This window comes from Rhinopithecus bieti, unplaced genomic scaffold (assembly GCF_001698545.2).
Source record: "Rhinopithecus bieti isolate Rb0 unplaced genomic scaffold, ASM169854v2 scaffold_4044, whole genome shotgun sequence".
NCBI classification, from domain to species: domain Eukaryota; kingdom Metazoa; phylum Chordata; class Mammalia; order Primates; family Cercopithecidae; genus Rhinopithecus; species Rhinopithecus bieti.
Genome location: NW_016804489.1, coordinates 483,026 through 497,645, shown reverse-complemented (window position 1 = coordinate 497,645; position 14,620 = coordinate 483,026). Strand labels below are relative to the sequence as shown.

The 14,620-nt window shown below is 32.7% G+C and overlaps 1 protein-coding gene across 2 annotated transcripts in view; it reads right to left on the bottom strand.

Annotated features, from left to right (window-relative positions):
* Positions 1-1,831: 1,831 nt before the first annotated feature.
* CDH10 (cadherin 10) overlaps positions 1,832-14,620 on the bottom strand; it is a 171,892-nt gene continuing 159,103 nt past the window's right edge. Inside the window, exons 9-12 of one of the 2 annotated variants that reach the window (XM_017868612.1) lie at positions 13,467-13,588; positions 7,597-7,705; positions 6,342-6,593; positions 1,832-2,876 (exon numbers count right to left, since the gene is read on the bottom strand). In XM_017868612.1, coding sequence (XP_017724101.1) covers positions 2,386-2,876; positions 6,342-6,593; positions 7,597-7,705; positions 13,467-13,588 — 974 coding nt within the window. In that variant the 3' untranslated portion in view covers positions 1,832-2,385. The remainder of the gene's footprint in view (positions 2,877-6,341; positions 6,594-7,596; positions 7,706-13,466; positions 13,589-14,620) is intronic. The other variant, XM_017868613.1, reaches the window with a different exon arrangement.

Below are 14,620 nucleotides of genomic sequence, written 5' to 3'. Positions count from 1 at the left end.
CACATTTGTCAATGAAATCAGTGATACTGAGAGAGGGTTGCCCCAGTCCCCATGTAAAGGAGATTTGGGGCATAGAATAATCTGCATATTGGCCATTCCTTTCTCTCCGTTGGGAGAGCACAATGGCAGGGAAATTATTGAGAGAGTTTTAGCAGGTAATTATAGGCATACATTTTACATTTCAGGATCACCAATTAATTTTTAACATATCCCCTTCAGTATCAACAAGTAAGATGGCTGTTACTGAATAATTTCTCTGCGACATAGGCCTTATATCGACAAAGAAGCCTGTTACTCAATCTCCCTAATGAGAATTATTGTAAACCTAAATTGGATGATGTTAAAGATTAGTCCTTTAATTTAATAAAAACCAGAATGATACAATAAATGATAGCAAGTTCATGTTACTTTAAAATTACATAAATGAGGAAACTTAAAATTATCCAAATAAGAATTCCAAATATTAACATCAAGTATTAATAAAAATAACTAATGCTGTAAATTGTAAAGGTAATTTTAATCAAATGTATATTTTGAATCATATCTAATATAAAATTCTTACAATTTGTACCTTTTTTAATTTCTCCATTGTTAACTGATTTTGTTTTTAATGAGTAGTCCTTTTAGGATATTGAGGATTTTCTCTCTGTTTAGTTCAACATATATGATCAAACTTTTTTTGTTCCTTAAACTTTGTCCTTTTGACACCTAACCTTCAGTAACAATGAATGGGTTCTTGGAAAAGAGGAAGTCTGCCAAATCGTGTTATCATTTAGCCTTGTCACACGACTGTATTTTTAACTAGAATATATGTTTTTTTTTCTTTTATAATCAGGCTAACATGCAAACAAAAATATCTGTGTTCAGAGTGATGTGGGGCCCTTTCAGTCAGGAAGTTGGGAAAATATTACCATTTAATAAGATTGAAATAATTCTACTTTAAGGACACATCAGTATTGCACCTTGATTCAATCGAAAAGCACAGCGTTTTCACTAAGTAGAGAGCACATAGATCTTTGGTATTATTTACAATATACTCAGCAGGGAATGTGGTTTCCTAGCCTATGTCCAACAAAGTGCTCCTTTTATAAATAAATCATGTTGTGGAGGTTGAGAAATAAGGAATCAGTTAGTGTCAGCTAACTTTCATGATCCTTAGGAACTCTGGATAATTAGCTGCCAATGTTTTACTTTTTTTTTATTTTTATTTTCTTGCTTTCTATGGAATCATTGACAGAAAAGCAGGCTTTGTTACAAGCAGATGCATCATGGCTTTTAAAATCTTGATATAATTGTAAAGCTATGTCTTAATGGAATATTCTGCATTATTACTGTCATTAGTAGGCATTTTCAAAGTCACCATGGGAGGTAAGTATATTTTCCATTAAAGGATTATTTTAGTCTGAAATCTGTCTGAACTATTATTCTCTATAAACTTTAATGGCATGAATGCCATAAAAAATGAGAAAATGTTTTATTCTTTCAGGTATGATTTTAGTGAACATAAACAAAATGAAATTACTGCATTGCTGGTGTCTTGGGATATTTAGCATAAGGATGGTCATGTTTTAAGTTGTTTAAATGGCAAATTTTTATGTGTTTTATAAATGACTATCATTTTGTATATGAAGAGTTTTCCACATACCACAGCGTATCAAAACTCATTGGAAAAATAATTCTTACCTAAATCATATTAATTTGGTTAGTATTTTCAATGCTAATGATAATGACATTGTGTTCTTACCTGTATGTAAGGTAATTTTGTATCAAGATATTTAGTTCAGGGAGAAAGTCTTCCATCCTAGGGAAAAAAAAGAAGCTACAGACAAAGTAGTTGTAAAACTGGTTTATTTTTTTAAAATAAATACAAAATATAAATATAAAACATTAGCAGATAGAATTTGATGAAATGAAATTGCACAAATGTCTGTATACCAGGTTGCATATCACACCTACTAACACCACATGTACATTTTTTTAAATTTAATGTACAGAACAGGATATACCTTAAAATTTTCTTCACCTTTTAAAAGCTTCATTTGCAAGGGCAGGACATGTATCTAACAGAAGCGGCTTGTTTGTGAGGTTGCTTAAGGGAGAACTATCCTGTTCATGTTTCTGAAATTATCTTTTATTTACTAAGATGGACAACACTGTATTTCCATAGCTTTGGCTCTTGGAAGTGATTAAATAAAATGTTGTATATATTCCATGAGACATCCTACAGGAAAGAATTAATGTAATTAATGAACAAATTAAGAAGTAAATGGGAAAAAAAAATTGTGCTGACTGGCAGGAAAAACCTCCTGAATATCAAATATTGTGAAGTGGAGACAGCATGGGTATAGTTACTTTCTCTTGTTTGAACAGAACATATATCCTACGTTAAGAGTCTTTGTCACTTTCCCCACCACCATACATTTCTGCTAGCTTATTAAACCGAGGGCCCCATTCTCGGAGGTAATCGTAGTTTTGGTCTCCTTCAGTAGTACCTGATTCTAATGAACTCAGAGATTCAGCAATGGAATCATTTCCTTCATAAGCATAGGTTGCAAGTGAGTCGTATGGGGGTGCGGTGGGGTCAAGGTCGTGCTCTTTTAGCCTTTCATTGATGAAATCCCGGACGTCCGTGTTATCTGGAGCTGTAGGAGTCCTCCGAGGAATAAATAGCGTTTCTGGAATAATATCTCGCCGGAGCTTTTTTTCCTCAATGGCTGCAGGATTCCTCAGGGTGCCGATATCAAAGGCCTGGGTGTCCTCCTCTCCACCACCCTCATCGTTATAGCTCACAATGTTGTCTCTGATATCTTCTTTTGACAAGATCAGAGGCTCTTTTTTTCGCTGTCTTTTCAGAGCTGCAAACAGTACTACTATAACTTGAAAAAAGACAAGAAGATACATTAGACGTCCGTTCAAAACACTGTAAGAAGTGGAAATACTATAAAGGAGTTTAAGTTACCCAGGCTTTCTATAACAGGTTAGACTTTCAGATTAATTTTATGCTTCCCACAGTTTGGGGGAGGTGTCAGGGGAGATGCTGAAGGGTTTAGCAAGGGTGGGTGGTGTTTAAGATCAGTGTTTCTAATTTATTTTTGAAGCAACGTAAAATATTCCTTAAATACAGTGACTTATTTTTAAAGCAACATAACATATTCCTCAAATGTAGTGACTGACACTTTATTTTCTAGGAACCATTTAAAAGGTTCCTCATTGTACAGATAATATTTATCTTTTGCATTAAATAAGGAACATAAGATGCTATATAAAATTTGTGTGTATAAATCTATACAAATTGAATTCAGCTTCAAGTAAGATAATTTAAAAGGACAACCTGAGGCTTACTTTTTTCAAAGCCTTTACACAATAGTAAAAAGCAACATCCTTCACAAGATATTGAGTACTGACTTCTGTTAAATAGCTTTGCTGATGAACTTACATATTTTTTTTACTTTATTAAAAGAATGCTGTAATTATTGGGAAAAAAAACCAATTATTTAGAGTTAGATGGATTTAGAAATTTCTAAGGTTTCCATGAAAATATATACCTTGCATGAGACCCCCCCAAAAACATTGTTAGGTTACAAGATGGCAAAGAGTAAATTTCTCAAATTACAACACTGGATTAACTCCCCCCCAAAATTATGAATCTTGGCTAGATTCACAATAGAAAAGTGTATTGCTCAAAAAGGACATTTTCTCACTTCAATGAGAGACAATATTCATAATCATAACAGTGGTAATAGCATAAATGATAAGAGAAAGTTAGTATCAAATTCTTCTGATTGCAGTAGAGTTTCTCACCCTTAATCATTATTTCCAAACATTTTGATCCTCAACCTTTAAAAGGATTCGAGGGAAAAAGTGTGAACTCAGTTAGACAAAGATGGGAAGACTCTTACTGGAGATATGTGTGTGTGTGTGTGTGTGTGTGTGTGTGTGTGTGTGTGTATCAGAAGAAATATTGATACAAGTATTGATTTACCTTCTTTGAACACACATTTAAAGAGTATGTAATTAATTACATTATTATATGAAGGGGTATTAAGTTATGTTTTCTGTTTTAACATCGAACGCATAGACTAGTCTGTCTTCAACCTGTGTGAGAAGGCAAACAATAAACTATTTTAATGTCATGAAAAAGAAAGTTTTAGCCATTGATAAGTGTTCTTGTCCAAGTAATTAAAAGCAAATAGGCAGAGCTTTTAAAAGTGTCTTCTTCAAGCTTTTAAGAGAATATGCCATTTTATTTTGCCTAAATTCAATTATTTATGCACATAAAAACGTGTAAAGATTTTAAATCTCAGATTATTTATCATCAACCAAATGACCTTGCTCAGCAAAACCCTTCTAATGTTGAGAATAATGACAACTCATTACGATTTGCTCCAAGTTCAAGTTCATTTCCCTTTTTCTTGAATGTTTTTTGATTAGGGTAATAGAAATATAAAAATAGGTTTAAACTAACAAAACTAGAGAGAATACTTAAACTGATTTTAATTCAAAAGCAGTTAAAAGCAGTCTGCTCCTGATTATAAAATGAAGTATCATTGTTTGAGGGGAAAGTAAATCAGGTAAAAATCTATTTTAATATTATTTTGGTGAGTATGTAAGATAGTGAGGCCTCCATCCAGCCATAATAAAAGTGGAAATACAGATTCCACACGATCTCTGGATACACTAATACCAAGGTACCTTAGCTCAAACACTCAGAAATTATGTGACCTTGGAAAATATTCAGAATATTTTGAATTTTCAGTTTCATTATGCATAAAACGAAAATAACACCACACATGCCAGATATTTTTTGTGAAAAAGGTTGTCATGGCAAAGTGCCAGTGACAGAGCAGAGTCTGAAACACAGTAAACACATACTAAAAACTTACCACCATTAATATTATTCATACTAGAGACTTTCATTTTAATTGCATATTTTAATAGAACAAGTTTTCTATATGACTTAAAGTATAAATCCCCAAATAAATATTTATATTACTCATATTTGCAATTGTGGATTCAACTATTGTAAAGCACATTTATTAATTTTCCTCAATGTTTGTTGTATTAATGGTAAGTCAAATTATAAAACAGAATTATACCAAATTCTCATTCTATGAAATAAAATGAGGCATATATTTTTTTGTGGTACAGAGAAAAGTTTTGTTCTGGATTTCATTTCATAGTAACAAATTATAAAATGTGTATTTTTTAATATGCACGTTCTCATTTCCTGAACTAGATAAAAATCTAATCTAGAATTGTTCGAATCATCCATTCAATGATTTATCTGTCATAAGTAATTTACCTTACTGCTATTTAAACACAGAGTGAAAGTGCATAAGTGCTATGATAAAAGTAGAAAAATGGAAACTTCTATAGAATGAAGTAGACATAATCAAATCAAATAAAGAACGTGGAAATATTTTTAATCCATTTTTTGTTGTTGCAGGCCTTAACTTCATACAAAAACGTGCTCTCTCTTTGTAATCATAGAAATATTGCTACAATTTATTATTGTCTACATTATTTTAATATTTAAAACAAATGCTAAAGTTTTACTTTATTTTGTATGTATGAAAAGTTAGCAATTATTGAATACAGGAATGCTGATGGGAAGTGTTTCTATATCAAGTTTTTGAATGGCTATGCTAACAAATGTTATCAACTTAACCTTTGTCTTTGTTGTTTTTAGTCTTGTTGAGATTGATTAAAGTCTACCTTCCAGAGTTGCGGTTTGAGACCCTACTATTTATCTTTCATCTCTTCCAACTCTTACTTGATTCCTGTATGGAAGATGTTCCAGAAGAACCATTGCCCCAGACTCTGTTACTACACCACTCAGGAGGAAAATAATGGGCCAGCAATAAAATAATTGGAGTCCTGGCCACTGATGTGTCTCCTTTCATTTGTTCACTGGACTCAGGTTCTAAAGATCTCTTAATTCCATCAGAACATTCAGCATGGCTAGCAAGAATTTTGTCTCTCAAATTTCCAAGCTCCTACACAAGCCATTCTGCATTCATTCTTCTTGACTTTTCCTTTGTTTACTGCATTGTGGTGAAAGATAGTTGTTTTTTCTAAATATTTTGATTCACATTACAATGATTCTAGGCCTCATGAGGTAAAGTTTCGCTATTACTATGACTACAACAAAAATTCTTTATATATTCTTATATATTCTGATCAAATAAAATATTTTAATATAAAGAATATCACATAGCTAATTTATGTCTATCTTAAAATTTGGGATTGGTTTTGGGAAAGGGATTTTAATAGCAACGATTCTTCTTCAAAAACATACTAAAGAGCCTAGAAAATGTTCCCATTGTTTTAAGGTTTCTTACCCAGTAGAATGATGATGCAGAGGAGGATGGCGATCAAGGCCCCCGTGCTGAGGCCAGCAGGGAGGAGCAGGGCTTCAGCACTGCAGGATTGCATGTTGCCTTGGCTGTCACAAGCACACACTCGAATGGTCAGTGTGCCTGTGCTGCTCTGAATTGGATAATCATTGTCTGATATCACCACAGGCAAGAGATAGGTACTGATTTCATGTCTATTGAATCCATTTTTTCTGGTTAAGATTCTGGCAGTATTATCTAAAATAAATTTTAAAATATTACAATTGGTTTGGGATAGTACATTTTTCCCAATGTGATAACCAAGGTTTAATGTATAAATAAAAAGGTATTTATGTAAAAAATAAAATTGATATACATTTTCCTAAAAAATAAGTCCAATGCAATTAATATATAGATAAGACAAATAATTACTTTGAAAAATATACTATGAATTGTTTATTTATTAGGTTTTCACATAATTCCTCAGTACTGTTTTCAAAGTGGTAAATTTTTATAAGTGAATCATTTATGAAGATTACATAGATAACAATTGCTTTCTCTTTTCAAAAAACTTATTTTGCATACTAAGAGAAAAACCATACTAAATGTGTGTTTTTTAAATTTATGTGCATCTGTGTGTGTGCTTACACAATGCAGAACACACATCAATCCAACATTCAGGAAGAAATGGATTAGGTAAATTTCACGCGTTGTTGCACGTTTTAAATCAATAACGAAGAAGAGGAAGGTTTTTTAACCTTCAAGAGGCATACATCTTGCCATTGCAACAGTACCTTTGTAACAATGCCTTTGTACTGAATCACCTCACAGGCTACTTCTCATTCTTTTCACTCATTCTTTTCACTCCCTTATGCATATTTGGCTTTGGTGAATCTGCTGCTGCTGCTAAATCTCACTGAAGTCTGCTTGAGAGTCTTACTGAATCATTCATTTCTCTACTCTATGTGTCCTATATTATTGTTGTAAGAATTATTTCCAGCCTTTCTAATCTTATCAAGACTCAATCATTTCCTTAACATCCATAAAGAGACCTCTTTCACATATTTTATTATTTTAAAATTGAAGAGAGTACACATTGCCCAATAAGGATTTACTAAATATGTCATTAAATACTCGATTAAAACAAAATTGTATAATTCAGATCAATAGATTGACATGGCATATATATTGCAATGATTACATTAGGGACATTTCCTGTTAATATCACCATAAGTCATAGCGAACAAGTTCTAAAATTTACCTTCATTATCCTGTACTGTGAAGTTTGGATTGACAGCAGCTAAACTGAAAAAAAATTTCTGTCCACCTAAAGGGTCATCTTTGTCTACTGCACTTATAGTCTGTATTAGCTGCAGAAAGAGAAAAATATATCTCATCAATATATCTCTTATCCATGAGTATAATCTGCACCTTTTTAAGATCTTCATGTTGTCTAAAGTTGTTCAAAATAATTGACTTTTATTTCTTGTGAATGTATCCTTGAGTTAAACCATCTTTTTATTATTACTTTGATTTTAATAATCTCTCCCTCTCTCATCTCTATCTCTTTTGGATCGTACCCTTTACTTCAAGATGGTAAACAAAAATATATTATTTGGAGTTTTGTTAATTTAGAAATAGTACTTAAAATGAGATTATTTTATATGCATTTGCACAGTGATATGGAAGAGTTCTTCTAATGTCAGAAAATTTAGGAAATTATTGTGACTATGTTTTGCTTCTCCCCAAAATAAAATGAAAATGATTGAGGAATGTAGAGATTTTATAGGTAATGTTATATATTACTTTTTAACAGTCTTAAACATGATTAGAAACTTTGACAGTCCAAGTTCAATTAACTTACACTTTCAGTAAAATTGTATTTTAAAAATTCAACATATGTATATTATGTGGTAATTATTTTAAAAGGGTAAACTCTGATTGATTTTACGGTAAGAGAAAACACAAGAAGCTATATGGTAGCAAAGTACACAATTTAGCTCCAATACATAATCAGATCACTGCTTTGGACATATATGATTAATATACAAATATGAATGTAAGATGTATATGTATATGTAATATTAGGGTTTTTTTTGCATCTGTATTCCTTTTGTTCTTTAACGTATATTTATAATACAATTCGTATATGTTTCACGTATTTTAATTTTGAAGACAGCCTCAAAAGTTGTTAAATATGTACACTGATGCTTATATAGTCAAATTAATTCTTAACCAAAAGGAATATACTTTTTTACTGCATTAAACTCAATGTTATGTGGATGTTGGATTAAAATATTTGTTGCTGATGTTTTGTTGGTTTAACAAGTGATTTCAAGTTAAAATAATATGTAAAAAATTACAAGAAATAAAGAAATTATTACAACTATCTGTATTAGAATACTTGTCTTTTAAAATGTCTTAGAGCAATGAAAATGTGATGTATTTGTGGTATTAGCCTATTTAATTACAACCCTAACCATTTATTTCAAAAGGATACAAGAAATATAATTGGACACAAAGATGTATATTTATTGCCTAGAAATAAGCAGCAAGAAAACATCATTTAAAACTTTGAATTATTTCAAAAGTACATTTTAAAACATAGCAACATAATTATTTGACTAAATTTTAATTGTAACTTAAAATTAAATGTAAGAGAGAATTATAAAAAAGAAAGAATATAAATCTATTAAAATTAATAAAGTCAAAATAATGTTAACTAATACTTCTTAAGATATGTCAATTCAGTGAAAAAACATTTCTTGACTGATTTCTTGTCTGTCAAATATACTCTTAAGGATTTCGTTTTCAAATAATGATTTATAAGAATATATTGAAGAGGAAAAAATGACATAAATGGAGTAACATCAAAAAAGACAGTAGACTACTAGAAATCCTTAGTCATTAAGATTAATATTTTAACATTCACATACAGACACAAAAGTGACAGAAATGTAAAATAGGGCTAATGGCCTTTGAAAATGGAAACTCAAACGTCTCAAAATAAATATAAATTTCCAACTGTATATTTTCCCTCAAAATAAACTTATAAAGTATAATTTCAATTTACTTTTATGGATCAAAATAATGCAGTTCAAAAAACAAATGGAAACATCTTTACCTATATCTATAAGAAATTTTAAAAATTAATATTAAAATCTTTAAAATGTGCTATTTTAATCAAATATTATAGCACTATTGATTTAAAGATCAGTAGTTAATTTATACATTTTCAATGAATATTATAAAAGGGGTAAGTCAAACTCGTAGAGATGATACAAACAAAATCATATGTTACAGAATCTATATTACATTACAATATATTTTTATGACCATAAGACTTCACTATTGCAGATGCAGGCACTTATATCCTTTACAAGATAATAGGATTTTTTTTTCCTTTGAGACATTACTTCTAGTGTTCAACTTCTTCATATCCTGAATTTCCCTCTCAATCTTCAACCATATATTAAAAATCACAATGCTTTTGTTTTGGTAAATATGCCATGAAGACTGGTAACAGATATCAGAACTTGGCAACAAGGAGGTAAAATTATTTTCCCTGGCTCTCTCTGTAAGCATCCACTGTCTTTTTTTGTCCTGGAGAAAAACTCATTTTGATCCATTTCCAATAAAAGAGTTTGCCACAATTAAGAAACAAACAAACAGAAACTAGTGATTTCCAGTATTTGTTTTGAGCATATGAAGAAAAGTACACAGATAAGTCATTTACATTTTATCTCCTTAGCAACAATATAATTCATTTCTATTTTCACTGGACTATTCTAAAATAATCTTAAAACAACTTGAGGAATGTTTCAGTGATCATATTATGATGGTGTCTGGAACAATGAATGGGTTTTAAGATATTTAAAGTTAGAAAACTGGTTAAGTTTTAATACGTTTTAGCTTTTTCTGTGGGAAGCCTTGGAGTTTCTGTTATTGAGAACATTTCCTTTGTGCTGGTAAAATGCATCCTTTTGGCCGGGCGCCGTGGCTCACGCCTGTAATCTTTGGGAGGACAAGGTGGGCAGATCACAAGGTCAGGAGATCGAGACCATCCTGGCCAATATGGTGAAACCCTGTCTCTACTAAAATACAAAAAAAGATCAGGCAGGCATGGTGGCATGTGCCTGTAGTACCAGCTACTTGGGAAGCTGAGTGAGGAGAATCGCTTGAACCGAATCCAGGAGGTGGAGGTTGCAGTGAGCTGAGATCATGCCACTCACTGCACTCCAGCCTGGCAACAGACAGGCTCCTTCTCAAAAAAAACAAACAAAAAAAAGCACTGTTGCACCCTTTTCAGTTGTCAGGGAAGTAATAAGAATAGAATTGATTTCTGTTTTCACTGGGCTGTTCTAAAATAATCTTAAATCAACTTGAGGAATGTTTCAATGATCATATTATTATGTTATCTGGAAGAATGAATGGGTTTTAAGATATTTAAAGTTAGAAAACTGGTTAAGTTTTAATATGTTTTAGCTTTTTCTATGGAAAATATGTAATGGGATATTTTTGATTTCTTAAAGGCTTAGTTGCCATTTGGTTTGATATCTGTTGTTAGTTGGCATGTGGTTTGATAAGTCACATAGATACTATTGAAGGCAAAGGTAAGCAGCATCTCTCCCTAGAGAGACACCTTGGGAAATCTGTGGTATTAAATTCTTTCCATGAAGATTAAAATTATTAAAATGTATTTTATTTACTTAAAATATATTTTACTGACTCCAGGAGTAGGCATGAGTGAGACAAGACAGAATGAAAAACAAAAAGAGCCAGCCCTGGCCGGGCATGGTGGCTCACGCCTGTAATCCCGGCACTTTGGGAGGCTGAGGCGGGTGGAACACGAGGTTAGGAGATCGAGACCATCCTGGCTAACACGGTGAAACTCTGTCTCTACTAAAAATACAAAAAATTAGTCGGGCGAGGTGGCGGTTGTCTGTAGTCCCAGCTGCTCGGGAGGCTGAGGCAAGAGAATGGCGTAAACACGGGAGGCGGAGTTTGCAGTGAGCCGAGATGGCGCCACTGCACTCCAGTCTGGGAGACACAGCGAGACCCCGTCTCAAAAAAAAAAAAAAAAAAAAAAAAGAGCCAGCCCTCTGTCCTCTCTTTTGCTGAGGTCCTCTGACTCTCTCGTGATGGAAAAGGTAAAGGGTCAAGCCGCCTAGTTCAGGCGCAGGAGGGGATTATTAATATTACATCAGTTAAAAGTTGCAACATTTCCAAGGAGAAATCCTACCCTTAGATCAGAAAATAGGCAAGAGCAGGGAATGGTCATTAGTTTTATTTGTCACCTCATTTTGTCCACAACCAAATGAATGGATTATTTTCCATGTCCGTGTCACTCTTAAGTGCTACTCTTAAGGAGCAGTTAATTCAGAGGAGTGTTGGGTGGATTGAGATACACCATAAGTAACTAAGGCACACCTTGAAACACTGACATTCTTCTGCTTTCCTAGGAGAAGGGGAGTCAGAGCTAACAAATTAATTTTAAAAAGGCTCTGAACAAGAATTTTATCAAATTACCACTTTGATTTTGCCTGCTAGGATGTCATAACCTAGAATTTCATCCCTTAATATATCACAGTTTAGTTTAACCAAGGCATTTTTCAGCCTATGAGACCAAAGTGACATCTAACAAACTGGTGTTATTAGAATTTGCCTGTATGGGAGGCTATTGCACAGGCCGCCAATTCGACAAAAAAATATTAATCATCCTCTTCCTATCAGGTGGGTCAAGACAGGCTAATTCCCTTTTTATTGAAATCATCTTTTATTTGATTATTTTCCTTCAATATGCCAGCTGTTTTTTAAATGTCCAAAAGGTATGGAGACATTGTGAGCCAGTTACAGTTAAAAAGAAAATCGGCAGAAGGAAAATAAACAAACATACTTTCCATTTTGTATATTTTGAATACATTTGTAAATCAGTATTTATAATGACTTGAATGCTCTGAAAAGATATCTTTTGAAAATCAAATAGAATAACCATAGAGGGAGCAATGTATGCAGCAGTAGCAAAGTGGGTAATTTATCTCTTAGAGAAAAGACTTCAGTGTATATCATGCTGAGCCTGCCAAGCAGAGGATGATTTGTAATGGTATTTTCGGGGCGTGCACTGTTTCATTAAGTAGTAAGTGGGAAGCAGCTAAGTCATTTAAATATTTCAAATGATACATTTCCATAACATTTTCAAGTTAAAAAAAAATGAATCAAATTGCAGCAATTTTACCATATTCAGACAACAGACAGGCTATTGAATCCTTGTTAGAATCTCCAAAAGGAAGAATTTGAATTATTCCGCAATATAATTTGCATAAAAATGTAACAATGACATTGATGTTTATAAAGAGTATCAAATAATGTCAAAACATAATACAATTTCATGATGCTTCCTTTTTTTAATAAAACACATTTGATTCCCAATTATTATTTATACCACGCAGCTTCCTTCTGTGAAGATAGCACTCAAACCAATTAAGAGCATTCTCTTTCAGCCATATACACTGGAGCTTTTCAATCAACAAAACGAGTCCACTGAGGAAAAGACTTACAGAATTATAAACAAAGCTGATGCAGAAAAAATGTTTTAAAGTACTAAAGCCAAGTCATTAAGCACTTCATATGTTGCTGTAATGATGAAATGCAACGTGTAAGTCTAAGGAGCAAATTCTGCTGCCCCGATGCAAACCCATATCTGTACACATCAGAATAGTGATTAAATATTCTGCTGCTCCCGTACATTTGTCTCTGGTTTTCCACAGCATTCATCTCTCATCTCTCTAGCAGGTATCAGTAGTTACTTAATGACACAGCAGGAGGTCTTAGGGGTTTGCTTGTCTTTGTTTTTGAAAGTTTTGAAAGTAGTTATTTCTTCTTATATTTCGACTTTTGTGGCAACAATAAAATTTTATTATGCATTAGAACTTTACAAAGGAAATATGAAACCTGGTATACGGCTTTTAAAACGCTTTCACCTTTAAAACATCAGTTGCGGTTTTAAAATGATATCGGGACTGTATACGAATGTCTCCATCCCTGTGTATTCTTTCCTCTCAGGATTTTGAAAACAAAATATTTCGCAGACAGTTAAAATCTTTCCATGGTTTTAATCCTGTAGGTGCTTACCTGCCCTGGTCTGGCATTTTCACATACAAAAGTGTCATAGAACACAGCAAACTGTGGGGCATTGTCATTAACATCCAAAATTCTCACAAAAACAGCGACGCGTGTTGTCTCTTTGGGATTGTCTAGAAAAGGGGAAGAAAAATATTGTTTAGGAAGACAAATTTTTGCATCAAAGTTAATTTATACAGGCATCTTGTGGATATGAAGTGCTCACATATAAATAAGCATTGCAATCATTCTACTAACATAATGAGCAAATGCAATAAAGAAAATTACTGCAGAGCCTAATTAAGTAGTCATGGATTCAGTTATCATTGAGCACAAGGGTACTATTATTATTTTGGAAAATCATGTTAAAAGTACAAGCCAGTATAATTGAGTTCACAGTATATTTGTGTTCTTATTGTCCAAATATATAAAATAAGAACACTTATTTATTAAATCCTTGTTATATTTCATTGTACCATTTAATTTTTACCTATATTTTTTGGATGAAGAAATAGTTTTAAATAAATTGGTAATTTATCCAAGGTCATTTGCTCGTAAGTGATAACTGTCATAAAACCTACATTTGTGACTAGTTTTATCACCAAAGTGTATTTCAACAACTGCTCTCAAATTTCTGTTTGAAAATTTTATTATATGGCTGCTTACTTTACAAACTAGTTGAAAAATTTATGACGAAATATGAAGATTCAAATATTTTATTAATATAGTTATTGCTGGTACCATCTCAACAATCTAGCTCAATTTTGCATTACAATCTATTGTCACAAATTAGCTCAGTAGTAAGACATTGCATACTAATCATACCTTTTGCAACAAATGCTGAAATCAACAGCATCAAAGTTCTCACATAGAAAGATGCATTTCTGGCTGGTCACGATAGCTCACGGCTGTAATCCCAGCATTTTGGGAGGCTGAGACAGGTGCATCACTTGAGATCAGGAGTTCGAGACCAGCCTGGCCAGCATGGTGAAACCCTATCTCTTTAAAAAAAAATACAAAAAAATAGCCATGTGTTGTGACGAGAGCCTGTAATCTCAGCTACTTGGGAGGCTGAGGCAGGAGAATCACTTGAGCCCAGGAGGCAGAAGCTGCAGTGAGCTGAGATCGTGCCACTGCATTCCAGCAAGGGCTCCATCTCAAAAAAA